Source organism: Phycodurus eques, chromosome 1 (genome assembly GCF_024500275.1).
Source record: "Phycodurus eques isolate BA_2022a chromosome 1, UOR_Pequ_1.1, whole genome shotgun sequence".
In the NCBI taxonomy this organism is placed as follows: domain Eukaryota; kingdom Metazoa; phylum Chordata; class Actinopteri; order Syngnathiformes; family Syngnathidae; genus Phycodurus; species Phycodurus eques.
The window spans coordinates 2,139,152-2,156,205 of record NC_084525.1 but is presented as its reverse complement, the minus strand read 5'-3'; the positions used below and the strand labels follow the sequence as shown (position 1 = coordinate 2,156,205).

Genomic DNA, 17,054 nt, shown 5'->3' with positions numbered 1-17,054 from the left:
GGCAACATGTGCGGCCTGCTGTCTGCTGGGGGTGTGGACAACCGCATCATCCGCTGGGGAGCTGCCCAAAAATGAAAGGCCAGCAGGGAAAGGGGAGAGCGTTTGTGTAGCCTTGACGACTCGCTCGTTTACCAGAAACTGCAGCCCTTAAACGAAGGGACGGTGTGCAGAAATGTTCCTACATCGCTGCGCCCTAGTTCCGCCTTTTCCAGAATAACAAGTCTTTCACTTCACGCGGAGGGGATGCAGGAAGAGGAACTGGGAAAGGCACATTCCACTGGTGATGACGGCCTACCGTTCGGCTGTTCCACAAGCTGAACCCCTGCTCTGTTGATGTTGGGCCAGGAGATCGGAAGAAGACATGTTGCCCAGATTTGGACAGCCAGAAGCCGTAGTTTTACAAAAGTCACAACAGTGTGATATCTGTGTTGAAAAGCGACACAAGTTTTGCGATGTTGGTGTGTCGAAATGTAAATAAAGTTCTCGTGAGCACACAGTCATCGTCCACATTGTTATTTGATATAACATTTCCGTGACGAAAAGGGAGCTTCACTTCACAACGCTGCCCACTTTCCTCGCCCTGCCCAGTGAGCCGCCAATCCCGTGGTCCCGCTGCCGCTGCTATCTATTGTTAAGAAAGTTCCTGGCTGCGATCGGACTAGCCGAAGCTAGCGACGTGAGGCTAACCGCCATATTCATCCACACCGTGGGCAGCGAGGGCCAGTGCGTTTGACGTACTATCGGACCCATGGCGGCTTACCTAAAAATCTTTTACAAATAAAATTTTTGACACGCAGAAAATTTCCTATTGGTGACATTTGTCATTTTAACACGAAAACATATACATTTCCTTTCCACAACAGATAAAAGTTGTCTGGAAATACCCCTCACACCTTGTGTTACGACTCGAGACGGAGCGACAATCAATAAAAGTTGTGAAGACGCTACATGAATTGATATTCCTGGAAAACCCCCTGGAAATATTTGACATGGAGTGACATGTTCAAGAAATACAATACAGCATTTTAAATTGTTACTAGGCATTTAGACCTTAAGAAATATCCATCCATCGATCCATTTTCCATACTGCTTATCCTTACAAGGGTGCCCCTCGCATGTGTGGAAACAACACAACTTTCACATTGTCTCGTTTTCATACTGATTTTATTACATAAATACAGACTGTCCCGATCAATCATATGTAATACAGAGCCACACTGGGTTAGACGGGTGTCTAATAGGAGGACGGTGCAAATGGTGACTCCCACAGAAGCCAAACAAAAAAAACATCAAGATGTTTCAAAAATAATAATAATGACAAGACAGTCCTTTGATGACTTGAGACTACTGGTCCTGTTGAAGAAAATAGACATTGGTTACATAAACTTATGTGACACAGATCATGAGAAAACAATTTTTGCATTGCCTCAACAAAAATGACGAGAAATGTGTGGTTGTAGACGACCACCGTGTATCCCACTGCCCAGCTTCTTAATGTCCTCGTCCCTTCCAAAACACAAGTGGGTAAAAGCACAAGTGTGTTGTTGCGCTACCTCGTGGTGATTTTGGTAAATGACAATTCATTCAAATCACGTCATAAATTCATCAGAATCGAAGTACTTCACAAGATACGCCCCCCTGTTTTTTTTTTTTTTTTTTTTATAAACATTACAGTTTTAAATATTTTTATAACACAAAATGTGAAATATACAAAAAAACAAAACAAACAAACTGTGATTTGATTTCTGTAAACAATGTTGTGTTTCAACTTACTTGGATTTTCTCTCTCATATAGGGTAACCAAAACCGTATTCCCTCATGTACACTAGTGTGCATTGGCTTGACTGCAGAATTCATTATTTATATGATATGGACGTATTAAAACACTGGACAAACCACAGGTATTGCTTTAAGTGTTTTAGCACGAGTGCTAATTCTTAACACTTGGCCACAGGAGGCGTATTAGAAGATACAAAAAAGAAGGTAGTTGAACTACACAAAGGTAGATAGACTATAGACAAGTTAACTAGTCCATTTAAAATGAAATTTAAAAAAATCAGTGTCATGGTCGGTAGTTTCCGGAAGTATTGGGCATCTAAATTTTCATGCAAAAACACCAGGCGTAGATTTGAAATAAAGCATCTATTTGGAAAGGGACGTTTATTTGTATAAATGCTGGAGTAAGATTGGATGATGGATGAATGGAATGTGTAAATGAACAGTAGTGCAGTAGGAGGCAAAACGAACTGTTAAGTTTCTAATTACTGCACATCTATTTAAGTTTGGCTGTCATGTGATTTCTTTTCCAACCACTTCTCATAGTCTTTTGTCCAAATGATTTATATGTAATATTTTTGTGTGCTACTTGGGGATACTTCAGAATGGGAGGAAAAAAATAAAATTCAGTGGGTAAGGACAGAGGGAGGCATTTATTTATTGAGTGGATGTCACACTCAGCGATGAATTGGGCAGATGCCACTATTTGAGGTTATATGGCAATAAAAAAACAGAACTCAGTACTACTGTCAACTAAAACTACAATAATAAACATGGATACTTCTCCGCATTATAATCTTTGTCAAGGCAGATGTTCTTTTCTCATTACATTGTGCTGGTGTAGCTCATGTTGTGACCTACTATATTTGTGTGTTTATCAATCATACTCACCTTTTTATGCAGCAGGTAATGTAACCTCAGGTCATTCTGACAGTTGGCGTATGCCATGCCAAGGCCCATCCCCGAGCCCAGCGTAATGGGCCAAGTGTGCCCTAAATAAGAGACATGAAGTTCAACCCCAATTCCAATGAAGTTGGGACATTGAATACAATGATTTGCAAATCACGTTCAACCTATATTTAATTGAATACACTACAAAGACACGATATTTCATGTTCAAACTGATACACTTTATTGTTTTTAGCAAATAATCATTAACCTAGAATTTTATGGATGCAACACGTTCACCTCTTTGTGAAAAAGTGCGTAAGAAAATAGTCAAACAGTTTAAGGACAATGTTCCTCAACGTACAATTGCAAGGAATTGAGGGATTTCATCGTCGTCGTTCCATAATATCATCAAAAGGTTCCGAGAATCTGGAGAAATCACTGCATGTAAGCGGCGAGGCCGAAAACCGACATTGAACGCCCGTGACCTTCGATCCCTCGGGCGGCACTGCATCAAAAACCGACATCAATGTGCGAAGGATATTACCACATGGGCTCAGGAACACTTCAGAAAACCAACGTCAGTAAATACAGTTCGGCGCTACATCCGTAAGTGCGACTTGAAACTCTACTATGCAAAGCAAAAGCCATTTATCAACAACACCCAGAAACGCCGCCGGCTTCTCTGCGCCCGAGCTCATCTAAGATGGACTGAGGAAAAGTGGAAAAGTGTGCGCATTATGAACGGAGACCCCCGACTGTTGAACAGCTGAAGCAGTACATCGAGCAAGAATGGGAAAGAATTCCACCTCCAAAGCTTCAACAATTCGTGTCCTCCGTTCCCAAACGTTTATTGAATGTTGTTCAAAGAAAAAGTGACGCAACACAGTGGTAAACATGACCCTGTCCCAGCTTTTTGGGAACGTGTTGCAGCCATAAAATTCTACGTTCATGATTATTTGCTAAAAACAACGAAGTTTATCAGTTTGAACCTGAAATATCTCGTCTTTGTAGTGTATTCAATTAAATATAGGTTGAACATGATTTGCAAATCATTGCATTCTGTTTTTATTGATGTTTAACACAACGTCCCAACTTCATCGGAGTTGTATTATGTGCCACATCAGATGGTTTTCTTTTCATAGCAGCAACAATGGGAACTTACGTTTGAAGAATATAACCGAAAACACAATTCCCAAGCCGAGACCCGTGCCTAGAAGAAACAAATCAAAATTTAAAAAATTAAATAAAAAGAAAGCTTGTCAACACACATTAATACATGCTGGTGACACTCAAATATGTTGGTCATATTATTTGATTTGCTGCTCCATATAATGTTCTAGATAAAGGTTGAACATAGTGTCTGTATTAAATTAGTCATCCTTTCTACAATAACCACTACAGGGGGTCCTTATCTATAGCAGCAATTAGTTCTCTACCATCTACAGGTAATGGAAGAGCACTTCATTGTTCTGCCTATCATAATATGTGACTGGCATAGATAGTTCATTAATTTCATAGATAAATTCAAGTTAGCGTAGAAGTTAAATTGGATCATTTCCCATGGCACACCTGACGATCTCTCATCTCACAGTGGTTGGGAATCACTGACACGGCCTGAGGCTGTCGTAAAGTCAGAATTACAGTACTTATTGTTTGTGAGGACAAAAAAACTTTATAGACCATAAATATGAAACAACCAGATGAAACAGTGTTAACCGAGTGTGCAACATGACAACGTATTCTGCTTTGCTAAACACACAATAAATCATTACACTCCGTTCGTATGTCTGTTACTATTTTTTAATTACTGTATTATTATTTTCATTATTCATGTTTTTAACAGTTTTCCTGTTCAGGGACACAAGCATCCATCCATCCATCCATTTTCTGGGCCGCTTATCCTCACACGGGTCGCAAATAACTCATTTTCTTCTCCAAGAAATTATAGATCCAATGAAGACGCAACGCGCGGCTGTAATTGGACTCTCAGCAGTCACATATCAAATTGCTCATTCAAAAGCATCAAGTTGTCTCGGAATAACGAAGGCCCGGGCAATGTCGTAATAATCACACACACAAAAAGCAACCGCATTAAAATGGTTTGTGGACGAATTTTCCACCATTATAATTAAGGTTCTGATGTTTTATTCGTGTAGAAAAGTGTGTTATTTGGCAGTCATTGGCTTGCCCTTCGCTAGCTAGTTAGCTACTCCACCATTCAATGACAAATGCCGTTTTAAAAGCCATTGCCCTTTCTGCCCCACACGTCTGCCATGACTACAGTAAATGCAGCGACACTGAGGGATATTTACCAAGCTTAATGACACCATCCGCCAGGCATCGGTCCCACTTTTTCCCCAGCTCTTTCTCAGACATGCTGAGTTTAGCTTGAAGCAGGCTCCAAGTGTCAAAAACGGACTCGTGCTGCGTTCAAGTGCTAGCGGAAATAGAAGAATTACCACATATAAAAAGAAAAACAACACCAACAACAAAAACACAGCTGATGGGGAAAAAAGGAGGACAGAATGGGTTACAACAACGGAGGATTCGAACACAGAGAACGTATCAAAAACACGATGACAAAAGCATTGAAAAGAAATTTCCTCTCGTACATGTTTACGTGAACGTAGCATATTGTTCTCGCGATATTAAGATATCACGCAGTGGAACCATAGATATTAAACGGGATAGGTCCGCGTTGACGACTTTGAACCTTCTCGCTTAACGTCGCCGTACGCACGCAGCTTAAAAGGGACTTGTCGTATCTACCTATTCATATCTATGTATAACAATGTCTGCGAGTGGAGCGCCCAACCAAATCATCGCAATCAGTAAAAATAATGTTTAGGAGTTGTATTGATAAAATTTCATTTGCAATTTTCTGAGTGACACTGCCTTTGCCAAAAGTTAAATCTTATTTCATGAGACATCTAATAAGTTGGCAAAAAAAAAAAATCCCCAAAGATATTTGGGGAATACTACATAAGCGCGCAGTCATCTAAGGCTAGTATAAAGGATCTAGTCAGAAAGTAGCATTTAACACAGTCAACATAGTATTTGACATTGTGTATCGAGCAGTCTTTTTTTTTTTTTTTTTTTTTTAAATGGTGCACAATATACATTTGGCTGCTTCAAGTAAAGAAGTCTAACCTGGGTAATTGTGAGCGAGTTTATGAAAAGCAAAGCGGTAGAAACCATGTCCTTATATATGAATTAAATACATCTTTGGCCAAACATCATACCGTAAATTCCATTGTTCTTTTAAAAAGCAATCACTGAATTTACATCAACATGGCCATGTGCCTAATTAGAAAAATAGGCAATGAGAATCACTACAAAATAGTGATATATATAGTGGTTTAACAGATCATCCATCCATAGTGAACACAACACCAGGGACCATGGGCCTAAAAGTTCCAAATGAAGCACTTTAGATCAATGATTGGACTCTGGCTGGGAATTGTTTTCATGTGTTGCTGTTGCTGGCTGGCTGCTTTCCTCTCTCGCTGCAGCCATCGAGTCATTGCTGATGGCCAGGAGGTCTCGCAGCTCCTTATTCTCAATCTGACCAAGAGAATGTGAGAAAATAATGTTTTCTTTTTGCATTTTGTGTATCACAAGTTGTAAAAGGCACCAAAATAACAATTCTGTGTAACATGGTTTCCTGTATAGACTCATTAGCTTGCCAATCACTTACATTATTCTTAATTGCTTTCTAAGCTTGGCAAGGTTGCATTTTAACCCAATTTGTGGAATAATGAATGTTTTTAAAGTTTAAGGCAAGATGTTAAGATTTGTAAGTCTGGAACTCAAATCTAAATGTTAACTATTCATGTTAACATTTGCACAGCATCATTTTATTCAGAAAATAATATATTACAAACAAAATATACATTTTGAATAACTTCTTCATGGACGTGATGCAGTGCCGTGTCCGATGTTAGATTTGAGTACTGCATGTAGAAAAACTACGGTACACTCGGTTAGTTCATCCTTCACCTCCCAGCTATATTGTAGATTGTTGATACGACTTACGAACATTCACCTTAGGGACATTTCTGACATACAAGCAGTTCCGTGTCAGTTCAAATGTGTTTCTATTCAGTATTGTTGTAGGCGCAGTTTGTATGTGTTGCTGCGCCATGTGTTAAAGCAAGATAGATGGTTTATAATAATGCTAATTGTCATTAGCCTTATGGCATTTTGTATTATATGTTTTGCGTGTATCAAGCAGAATTTCGCGAGCGAAAGTTAAATGGTTTGGATGCACAATGTGATGTTTAAGTAGACAATGTTTAATTCTCTCTTGTTTTATGTGTCAGTTTTAGAGTAATCAACTAGGAGTAGCAAATAAAACAGCTTGAAGCATGCACGCTATGTCTCTTATTTGGAGAACTGAAAGCGAACAGGCACGATGGAATACTGTAAAAAGTGTGTTTTAATACATTTACTGCCACTGACGGCTATAAAAGTCAAATATCCCTTTTTACTGGGAGAGCTGGAAGTGAAAGAGTTGTGTTTAAAGTGTGTAGGAGGGGTAGAACGACATATACACATACATACATACACACACAACTCCAATTCCAATGAAGTTGGGACGTTGTGTTAAACGTAAATAAAAACCGATTACAATGATTTGCAAATCATGTTCAACCTATATTTAATTGGATACACTACAAAGACAAGATATTTAATGTTCAAACTGATGAACTTGATTGTTTTTAGCAAATACTCTTTAACTTAGAATTTTATGACTGCAACATGTTCCAAAAAAGCTGGCACAGGTGGCAAAAAGGACTGAGGAAGTTGAGGAAAGATCATCAAACACCTGTTTGGAACATCCCACAGGTGAACAGGCTCATTGGGAACAGGTGGGTGCCGTGATTGGGTAGAAAAGGAGCTTCCCTCAATTGCTCAGTCATTCACAAGCAAAGATGGGGCGAGGTTCACGGTTCAATGTTCCTCAACGTACAATTGCAAGGAATTGAGGGATTTCATCGTCTACGGTCCATAATATCACCAAAAGGTTCAGAGAATCTGGAGAAATCACTGCATGTAAGCGGCGAGGCCGAAAACCGACATTGAATACCCGTGAAACTTCGATCCCTCAGACGGCAGTGCATCAAAAACCGACATCAATGTGTAAAGGATACACTTCAGAAAACCAATGTCAGTAAGTACAGTTCGGCGCTACATCCGTAAGTGCAACTTGAAACTACTATGCCAAGCAAAAGCCATTTAATCAACAACACCCAGAAACGCCGCCGGCTTCTCTGGGCCCGAGCTCATCTAAGATGGACTGAGGCAAAGTGGAAAAGGGTTCTGTGGTCCGACAAGTCCACATTTCAAATTGTTTCTGGAAATTGTGGACATCGTGTCCTCTAGGCCACAGAGGAAAAGAACCACCCGGACTGTTATGGACGCAAAGGTCAAAAGCCAGCATCTGTGATGGTATGGGGCTGTGTTAGTGCCAATGGCATGGGTAACTTATACATCTGCGAAGGCACCATTAATGCTGAAAGGTACATACAGGTTTTGGAGAAACATATGCTGCCATCCAAGCAACGTCTTTTTCAAGGACGCCCCTGCTTATTTCAGCAAGACAATGCCAAACCACATTCTGCACGTGTTACAACAGCGTGGCTTCGTCGTAAAAGAGTGCGGGTACTAGACTGGCCTGCCTGCAGTACAGACCTGTCTCCCATTGATAGTGTGTGGCGCATTATGAAGCGTGAAATACGACAACGGAGACCCCGGAGTGTTGAACAGCTGAAGCTGTACATCGAGCAAGATTGGGAAAGAATTCCACCTCCAAAGCTTCAACAATTAGTCTCCTCAGTTCCCAAACGTTTATTGAATGTTGTTCAAAGAAAAGGTGATGTAACACAGTGGTAAACTTGACCCTGTCCCAGCTTTTTTGGGACCGTGTTGCAGCCATAAAATTCTACGTTCATGATTATTTGCGAAAAACAAAGTTTATCAGTTTGAACCTGAAATGTCTTGTCTGTGTAGTGTATTCAATTAAATATAGGTTGAACATGATTTGCAAATCATTGTATTCTGTTTTTATTTAAGTTTAACACAACGTCTCAACTTCATTGGAATTGGGGTTGTGTGTGTGTATATAAAACATGTTCTATATCGCAGATTTTTACCTATCGTAGGTGGGTCTGGAACATATCCTGCGTGATCGACGGGCATTCACTGTACAGACTTCAAAAACTTTTGAAATAGTTGAGTAGACTTGTCGGACCAAAGTACAAATACGCTCCCGCGACCCAAAATGTGAGCACGACAATTTGAATGTCGCCAAATATAATGTTCACCTCGAGCTGGGCAAGCTTCTCTCGAATGGAGCAATAGCGCTGATCATCCACCTGCACGGCTCGTCGCATCACCTGGCCCATCTCGCATATTCGCTCCACCTGTGTCTGCACTTCCTGGATAAGATCCAACGCCATTATTTCTGAATGTAGTGGATTGAAGCTGCAACTGCATTTATCTTTGCATTAGCTATAGCAATAAGTGACTATTGTAAAGACAGCAACGGTACTTTTGCGTGGTCCTCGTGGAGGGTAAGGACAGGTTTGGTGTCCAGCTCCTCCTTCGCCATCATCATCTGGAGCATCTGCTTACGGTAACGGCCCATGATCAACTCTAACGTGTACTGATGCTCTTCAAGAGACAACCAGAGCTCTGGAGACATTCAAAGGCATGTCAAAGGGTCACATTGGGAATATAAAGTAGAAAAAAAAAAACCAGTTAATTTATGTTTCTAAACCTTTATTCTCCTGCTGAAGTTCCTTGATTTGAGTGTTCTCCTGAGTCAAAAGGATGTGAGGCTTGTACTTGATCATCTCCTGGACCTCTGTAGTGTCTTCAGCAGTCTGAGGAGAAAGAAAGGGAAAGTGTCACGCAAACGCCAGTAGCAGACCGAGGAACGCGACTCAACGAGACGGAACTGGACAATCATAAACAAATAACAGTCGGCAACCAACCCTCGCACGCTTACTGACGACGCCCAACTCTGCAACAAAAAAATAGCAAGACTTCTGGCATTCTTATTGTTCTTACTATCTTATTGAACCACAAACAACATGGCGTGATTGTCAAGGAAAATCAGCTTGCCCTCACCACATTAGCTATATTTCTCTGTCTGCATAGAATAAAAAGTGAGAAAAGAAAGAAGAGCCTGTGGATTTATTTGTGAGGCTCCCATTGACCGCATGAACACGAACTTCTGTGAATCCATTTTGGCGGCACAAAGACTCCATAACGCTTTTGCCACTGACGAGTCCATCCATCCATTCTGATAAACTGGAGGCTACCAACGCTGCGAGAGGTAATGCCTGGACTGGTTGCCAGCCAATAGCAGGGCATATATAGGCAAACTATTTACACTCACACCTCAGGACAATTTAGACTTCTGTGAACCTCACGTGCATGTTTTGCGAACGTGGCAGGTAGCAAACTCCACACAGGAAGCCCGAAGACCAGATTCTAATCCTCAGAACTGTGAGGCAAATCTGCTAACTACTTGCCACCGTGCCGCCCCTACCCGTGTGTGCAATTATAAATAAAGTATTTAAAAAAAAAAAAAAAAAAAACAATGTAATATACTATAGTAATATAATCAAATGTGACTACATAAGTCATTTCAAAAACGTTACTTTCCTTTTACACCACAAATCGAAACTACTGTCCACTAAATAAGGTCATGTGATATTTTCTGTCCTAATTATTGCAATGAGCAATAATTCAGACACTGAACACCTACCTACAGAAGTGGATTGTTGCAGTTGACTTTGTCAGTTCTGGAATGGTACGGTATCGTTTATACTTCAATTAGTCTTTACCTTGTCTGGAAGAGCATTCCCCACCTCTTTCATGCTCTGCACCCTCTGACTGAGGGCCCCGGACTGCTCGATGAGGCCCTCGGCGGCTGTGTCGTGATCCTTTAACCTCTCCAGCAGTGTCCGCGCGTCACCCAAGACTTTCTCTAAAGTGCAGGCCATCTGGCTGGAGGCGGACCGTGTATGGAAGACAGACGAACTACTCACACACCCGCTGCCGTCGGCGGAAACGAGCTCACAGCGTTAAGCCGACACACTTCGTTCGCCCCGCAAAAAAAAAAGCTCCTACTCTTTTGCAGCTACGCGATCTACTTCTACATACTAGATTATAGCATAACGAATACAACGAGTCGATTGAAAACAAACCTCCAAAGTACAGTAGTACGATAAACACACGAACGAGTGCACAGCCTGTTTTGCAGTCAAAACTCGTATCGGCACGCGAACGACGCATAGCGACGACGTCACATCCGCATTCACCTTTGGTTTCGTTTATATATATATATATATATATATATATATATATGTATATATATTATTATCTTTATTTGCACGGTAATGTATTGTAGTCGTTAATTACGGAAAATAAAACATTTGAAAACAAGGAAACGTTGTCTTATTATGAAACTTAGTCAACACATTTCAATTCAATTTCCCGAAAGAATAATTTTAAACGTTCATACATGCATACATACAACCATAAAGACAAAACCAAAATTAGTCCTCGTTTATGGTTAAAAGACATTCAAGTGTAGTTTCAGAGCGAAATGGGTTTTATGCACGGATAAATCATTACGAAAGGACCGTTCGAACGTGAACAACAACATGTAAGGTACGGGTCCCTCTCTTCACCCTTGAAACTCTTTGTCGTCGAATCTTTGGCAAATATCGCGATAGCAGCCGTCAGACTTACTACGTAATGTGCCGTGCTGCTTCTAGCGGCGCTGGTGACAGTGCTGAAAGCTGTTGGGGTGAGTTTTTATCAATATTTACGGCCAGTTATTGTATTTAAACACATGTATGGCTATATCTAGTGGGTAGGTACAAGTTGCAGCGCTGGCGACTTTAAAAATGGACCGTTTTTGCCGTCGCTGCGCCGAGCTTGTGGGGCCTTGCCGGGAGCAGACGTTTTCTCCTCGGCATAAATCACCCCACACAAGGATCCACCACATTAGCATTGCTAGCTAGAACTAGCTAGCTTTAGCCGCCTAGCACCGGTTACGGCCTATCGACATTCTATTCTCGTTGGTAAAACACGTTGTCGACTATCTCGGGACATCACTGTATAGTGGTGAAACAACGAGTGTGTAATAGTTTGATTTGATACCGTGTCGGTGGAACGGAATGGTAATAAAGATGGATAAACCCGATCTCGGTTTACAATCGTGGCTTCTTTGTTGTCCAGTCCTCGTGCGGTTAGCTTTTTTTTGTTTGTGTTTTTAACGCTTCCCGTTTACCGGAGACTACTGGAACCATGAAAAGTCGACAGTCACACCAACTTTTAAGCCTCCGTTTTACGGACTTCAAAATCATTTTTCGAGTGGGGTACGTGTCGTGTATAAGTGGGTGTTTTACCACGAAGTTAATCTTAATACAGAAATCCAACTTAATTATGAACAATTCGCTTCAAATAGTGACCGTCGTACCGTTTCCAAGTACGGCCCATTACTTTCCGACAATGTAATATTTTGAACGTATTAATCAAACATGTCCGGTAATGAGCTTATTGTGGGACCGTGTCGCTTAAATCGATCGGAAACGCCCTGTCCAAAACCACCAAATAATTAGCTTAATGCTAATCTGCGTGGCTCGGTTTGCCCAGGCAAGGTCATCGAGATAACGCAGTTCTTTATTTAAACTGACAGCCTTGTTTTCCTCGGAACGAATAACAGCAAACCGCCGTCGCTTGCTTTAGGCCATATTTATTTCTGATGATGTCAGAGTACGGCTGTCGTTGGGGATGGTTCTTATGTGTTGCAACGTGTTTGGTCAGGCCGAGCAGGTCCAGCTGAGCATGGCGGACTGCTGGGAAGTCACATGGCGAGTCCTGTCAGAGGGCTTGTTGTTTTGGAGCTAGCGTGGGCCTTCTGCACTGGAGTCGTTACAAAACATTTTCCTCATTATAAATAGTCGAAATAGAAATCATCTATTTTGGGGTCAAGCTGGTACAATAATAAAAAAATAAAAAGTTCAGCTCTACAGGCAACGATTCGGGTAAACTGTATAGTCTTAAATGTGACAATAAGTAATGAATAAAAAATGTTTTATACCAAGTAATTTTTTTTTATTTTTATTTTTTTAAGTACTCATTCCTAACTTCAATCAAGGGTAAATATGTGACCAAGTACGTTTAACATTATGACGTGTCATATAGGCTAGTTAAAAAATAGTTAACCACTGTAATATGTGATACTGTACCTCAGTGTTTCCTAATGTTTGTTGAGGCAAGTTACATATTATACATTGGGGAAAGTATCATATCATCAAACTGTAACAAAAATGGAACAAACTATTGATAATTTTCAATAGCATGACTGGTGTTTGTTTGTCTTGCCATGCTGCAGGTAGAGAGCTAGAGGATAACTACCGGTAGGCGTGGACGAGGAGAATAATCGTGTTTTTTTTTCTATATTCTGTAATCAGGTGCTATCAGCTATGTTATTAATTTTCCAATCTCATAAGATGTGCTAAACATTTGAGAGAGTACAGAGAGAGGTTGGATGTAGTGGCAGAGAGACATAATAATGTGGCTGTCATAATGCGATCCCTACACAATTCTAGCATCTCGCACCACCTAACTGTGCAATGACGTGGAAATAAAAACAAGACTGTTTCGGTTAATGACCTGGAATAGTTTATAAAGTCGACATCTTGGCTTACTTTAGCTGTAACAACACTGACTTTGTCTGGCATTAGCCTCAAGGGTTGATAGCCGTTAGACTAGTGAGTCGGCTGATAGTCCCGGCAATCAAAGAATCCAACATTTTTTACGTGTATGTACGTTTGATACAATGCTACAGCAACAATCGACTAATATCTAACGTTAGATATATATTTTATAAATCTGAGTTTACTGAACTAAAATATAAACTACAGATGCAAAGATGAATTGATTCCTCGACAACTAATTGATTATTGTGCCTGTGAATATTCTCGTTCATCCACGTCATTTCATTCTGAGGAGTTTGTCCCTCCCACCTGTAATTGTTGCAACCAAATACCACACATTAATTCACCTTTTTTTTTTGGGACGTTGGTCGTCAATCAAATTTCTCTATTCGGGCACTCAATAAGCACTGCGATCTCCGAAATGGCAGCCGTGGCCGTGTCCAGAGATATGCGACGTCACAGGAAACCCATCTACATACAATGAATTCTCGCTATATTGTGGTTCATCTTTCATGTTCCCACCTTGTGGGGTGGTTATCGAGCACTACTTTTTTGTTAAGGTTTTTATAGTGTACAAATTCAGATGTGGGGTTGTGCGCAGTCAATGTACGTAAAGTCACGTTGTGCTGCAACATGCCGGGCAGCACTGAGGTGTACAGGAAAAGGTGCAGCCTCATTAACAGCAGGAGACAGAAGAGACACATCCAGTGTAATACATTACATATTACAGTTTAATTAGACTTTACACCGATTTTATCGGCCTGATCGGTATTGGCAGATAATTAGCATTTTATGTTGATCGGCTTTGTCATAATTCGCCGATCGACCAATGACGTCATTGATCGGCTGCGCAAAAGACATTGACTCCGCCTCGCCATTGTGCACAGTATATTTGAATCCAAAAGCTATCTTATTTTTAGCCTTGTCGCGTGTCTCTTGACATAGTACTGTAAATGTCTGACAGCCAATAGTTATTAAAAAAAAAAGAGTTACCGGTGTCGGGCAGACAGCGCATAATGACGGATCAGATTACAAGACAAATTTGCTCTTTCACGAGTGCACTATGTCAGACTACTGCAATAAAATCTTGTATTGCGATACCACCGCATCCAGTTTTTTACGATCATTGGGTTTATCTTATCAACTCAAATGCGACCGGATACACTCGTTACCGTGGAGACGACAACAAGAGTGGATCGCGGTGACTGTATTATAAGGACAAAATGGGGGGAAACGTGTGTTGGTGGTCACCAGTGCGCAGCACAGGAGAGGACGTTCGTTTAAGGCTTGCTTGAGGTATGTTTACGTACTTTTAATAAGATACGGCTCACAAGCAGGTAACAAAAACTATGTAGCCTAGCAAGCTAGCGCTAACAGTTGTACGTAAACATGCCGCCATTCTGTCGAATCATGCTCTAAATTTTCGGTGTGGGTGAAGTCATTTCATTACAATAAAGTAATTTAATTACAGTAAGTTAGCAGCCATTATTTCTGTCACGTTGTAATGTTGGTTAGACCTGACTGATTAGAATACACAATCTCACTCGAGCAGTGATTTCCAACCTTTATGGAGCCAAGGAACATATTTTACAATTGAAAGATCTCACGGTACACCAACAAACAAAAATGTCACAAAAAGTGGACACATTAATTACTGCATGGACTAATAGAAGACCATTCATTTTAATAGAAGACCATTCATTTGTTCTGTCTGTCACTATGCCTCACTGGGATAAACAGATGAACAAGTATTTATTTATAGTAAATATATTTTTTTACGGTCGGGGTTTTAGGGTCTCTCTCTCTCTCTTTCTACCTTTGATAACAAGGCTTGGCGGTTTGAAATATAGTGACTTAATAGGCTTATTTTTTCAGAATTGGGTTGACTGTCATATTGTCTGACTTAAGGGGCATTCAACTTTGGAGTTTCCACTGTAGCTTTAAATGCAAAGCAACAATCCTTAACAGATTTATTAGACAACCACCCCTTTTATGCCAAGAAAGCAGTGTACATGTGTATACTCTCAATGGAACACATTGAATTACTTGTTAGATTAGAAAAGAAAACTGAGTTGTCCTTGGCCTTGCTTCTCAGCTTGTTTTCAAAGCTGTGTAGAGTATTTAGGTCACCAGTCTCATATCTAACCCACTGACGGAATCCCTTTTCTGTTAGGTGAGCCCTTATCTAGTCTATGACCGAAGATGTACTCTTTGAGTATACAAAACATGATTGTGTTCAAAACTGTTAGCGGTAGGTCACATTAGAGAAATGCAACCATAAATATCATGACATGATCTGAAGCTATGCACTTAAGGTTTTTTTCTCCAGGCTTCTTGCTGTGCTCTATCTGGTCAGCGGCATTCACAGGCATCTAAGAACCTATTTTTATACCAGTGAATTGGGCTCCTCACAACGTTTAATGGCACATCCCCTTTGCATGTGACAGAATACATAGTTGATTGAAGTCATTTTAGAAAGTATTGCCTTATGTCAACAGTGTGATCTCCGAGCCTGGTTTTATTTACACTGCAGGTTCAAGTGCCTAATTCTGATTGAATGCTTATCAGACTTTTTTGACCATCTGTTTACGTGTCCATTTCAAGTGCCACATGATTAACATTAAACAATATATAATAATAATGCATCGTGCCTGTCATTGTGCTTCTTCCCTACAGTATGAAGTGAAACGGGACTGAATTTTTTGTACCATCCGCAACTGCTTCAAAGTTCAGATCACAAGAAAGAAACCGAAGAGAAACTTCCAAAACAAAATAAGCAACGTTGCAACTCCCAAGACCCGTTGGATCCAGGATCATTTCAAGGGTTTTAAACAACACAGGTAACCAAATCCTGAATTGAACAAAGACCGACATCAGGCCATTCTACACAAGCAGAAGAGAAGCAATCCTAAACCCAAACCTATTGTGAGAAGACAACAACTGATCTGAAACCAGAAGTTTGTGCCTACTCAACAGCTTTGACAAAGCACACGTCCCAACGCTGCTCCTAGCTCTCATCCTCAACACACCACCGACTCGACACCGGGGTGTGGAGTGAGCTTCTGTCTGCTAGCTTTTGTTTTTCCATAACTCCCCACACTTTAACCCCCTCTCCTCGCCTACTGTTTTCACCCCCCCCCACCCCCCAAAAGTAGTGTTTTTGTACCCGTGTTTGTCTTTTTTTTGCGCTGCATTTCTTCCTGATTTTGCTTGATGCAAGCATCTACAACTTGTACCACAAGCCTGTAACAAGTGTGTGCGTGAGTGTTTGTGTGTTGGATCGTGTTTGAAGAGATCTGCAGAAGCTGATTAGTCACCAAGAACCTGCAAATTGCCTATCAAGACAACAATTAAAGGTGGGTCTGATGTGTATTTAACATGTTAAAAATGTAGTTATGCAACAGATATTTTCTCCTTTTTCCGTAAGCTTTCTATAATTGTCCCTGGAAGTTTAGTTAAATTAATTAACATAATTGGTAGTGGTTGTCTTTTAATAGTTTAACATGTATAATGGAGCATTTCTCAAAGGTAAACAACTAGTATTTGGGTTCAGTAGCTGTATTTCACAGGAATGTAAAATAGACAGAAAAACAGTCGTAAGTATTTCAGTTTCTTCACTGGAAGTGTTGGTATTTATTATTCTTA

At 40.6% G+C, this 17,054-nt stretch overlaps 3 protein-coding genes across 7 annotated transcripts in view; 1 reads left to right on the top strand and 2 right to left on the bottom strand.

The window, feature by feature from the left end:
* Positions 1-1,151: 1,151 nt before the first annotated feature.
* Positions 1,152-5,748, bottom strand: micos10 (mitochondrial contact site and cristae organizing system subunit 10). Of its 2 annotated transcripts, XM_061672079.1 has the most exons (4): positions 4,980-5,748; positions 3,830-3,877; positions 2,668-2,768; positions 1,152-1,353 (listed from the first exon to the last, which is right to left on the bottom strand). In XM_061672079.1, the coding sequence occupies exons 1-4, from the start codon at positions 5,041-5,043 to the stop codon at positions 1,345-1,347; spliced, it is 222 nt and encodes a 73-aa protein (XP_061528063.1). In that variant the 5' UTR covers positions 5,044-5,748; the 3' UTR covers positions 1,152-1,344. The 2 variants fall into 2 exon arrangements, with proteins under 2 accessions (XP_061528063.1, XP_061528055.1); XM_061672071.1 differs by lacking the exon at positions 1,152-1,353 and having other exon boundaries at positions 1,699-2,768.
* A 74-nt stretch (positions 5,749-5,822) lies between these two features.
* On the bottom strand, positions 5,823-12,459 carry sike1 (suppressor of IKBKE 1). Of its 2 annotated transcripts, none has more exons than XM_061672058.1 (5): positions 10,548-12,459; positions 9,449-9,554; positions 9,221-9,363; positions 8,994-9,107; positions 5,823-6,231 (listed from the first exon to the last, which is right to left on the bottom strand). In XM_061672058.1, the coding sequence occupies exons 1-5, from the start codon at positions 10,680-10,682 to the stop codon at positions 6,103-6,105; spliced, it is 627 nt and encodes a 208-aa protein (XP_061528042.1). In that variant the 5' UTR covers positions 10,683-12,459; the 3' UTR covers positions 5,823-6,102. The 2 variants fall into 2 exon arrangements, with proteins under 2 accessions (XP_061528042.1, XP_061528035.1); XM_061672051.1 differs by having other exon boundaries at positions 10,524-12,457.
* The window catches only part of csde1 (cold shock domain containing E1, RNA-binding), a 23,325-nt gene continuing 17,671 nt past the window's right edge, over positions 11,401-17,054 (top strand). For all 3 annotated transcript variants that reach the window (XM_061671989.1, XM_061671969.1, XM_061671979.1), the window contains exons 1-2: positions 11,401-11,491; positions 16,086-16,765. The gene's annotated coding sequence lies outside the window, so the exon portion shown is untranslated. The remainder of the gene's footprint in view (positions 11,492-16,085; positions 16,766-17,054) is intronic.

Coding starts and splice junctions, on each gene's coding strand:
- sike1 (XM_061672051.1), bottom strand. CDS start 10,682: ATGGCCTGCACTTTAGAGAAAGTCTTGGGTGACGCGCGGACACTGCTG. Junction 9,364..9,448: donor ACTTCAGCAGGAGAATAAAG/GTTTAGAAACAT, acceptor GAATGTCTCCAG/AGCTCTGGTTGTCTCTTGAA. Junction 6,232..8,993: donor AGAAGCTTGCCCAGCTCGAG/GTGAACATTATA, acceptor TCTCTTGGTCAG/ATTGAGAATAAGGAGCTGCG.
- micos10 (XM_061672071.1), bottom strand. CDS start 5,043: ATGTCTGAGAAAGAGCTGGGGAAAAAGTGGGACCGATGCCTGGCGGAT. Junction 3,878..4,979: donor GGATGGTGTCATTAAGCTTG/GTAAATATCCCT, acceptor TGTTTCTTCTAG/GCACGGGTCTCGGCTTGGGA. Junction 2,769..3,829: donor TTCGGTTATATTCTTCAAAC/GTAAGTTCCCAT, acceptor TCTCTTATTTAG/GGCACACTTGGCCCATTACG.